Source organism: Meleagris gallopavo, chromosome 25 (genome assembly GCF_000146605.3).
Source record: "Meleagris gallopavo isolate NT-WF06-2002-E0010 breed Aviagen turkey brand Nicholas breeding stock chromosome 25, Turkey_5.1, whole genome shotgun sequence".
NCBI lineage: Eukaryota > Metazoa > Chordata > Aves > Galliformes > Phasianidae > Meleagris > Meleagris gallopavo.
The window spans coordinates 4876766-4877378 of NC_015035.2; the positions used below are offsets into that span (position 1 = coordinate 4876766).

At 61.5% G+C, this 613-nt stretch overlaps 1 protein-coding gene across 1 annotated transcript in view; it reads right to left on the reverse strand.

Moving 5' to 3' along the window:
• RNF19B (ring finger protein 19B) overlaps positions 1-319 on the reverse strand; it is a 13731-nt gene extending 13412 nt beyond the window's left edge. The window contains exon 1 of the mRNA XM_010723495.1: positions 117-319. Within this exon, the coding sequence (XP_010721797.1) occupies positions 117-319 (203 nt within the window). The remainder of the gene's footprint in view (positions 1-116) is intronic.
• Between the last annotated feature and the right edge of the window lie 294 nt (positions 320-613).

Sequence of the window (613 nt, forward strand, 5' to 3'; positions counted from 1 at the left end):
CGCGTTCCGCCAATCCGGGGAGGGCGGGGCCGCGCTCCGCCAATCAGGAGGGGGCGGGGCGGGTCCGGCTGCACGTGCCGCTAAGATGGCGGCGGGTCGGGCCGTTAGTCCGTTACGGAACGTTTCCCGGGTGCCAGCGCGGCCCTGCGGCTCGGCACGGCGCTGTGGGGTTGGGGTACGGCAGTGAAGGAAGCGCCTCCTGCCCGCTAAGCCGTTCTGACAAACAGACGTTTGGTTCTTTAAGTCCTTTCTGGTTGGGAGCCCCGTCATCGCCGCCTCTGCGCTCGCTCCGGTTCTGCCGTGCCGCCCGCGGGCGCATTGCGCCGCTCGGGGCTGCCCTGCCTCGGCTGGTTTTATCCACGTGCAGTCGCTCTGGCTGCACCGATTCCTCTTATTTGGATGGGCTGATGAGGGGAAGCGGCAAAACCGGTGGTTTTTATTTCTGGAGTGGGCGATTTCCTCTTGAGAAAGCAATAAATAGAAAAGTGAAGGAAAGACAAAAAGTGTTCCTTCAATCTGATGTCGCAGAGGACAGAAAGTGCCTTCCCCGAGCACAGCTGCTGCTGTGAGATTCCCAGCGCCCGAGGTTTGCGTCACCGTTCACTTTCTCAAA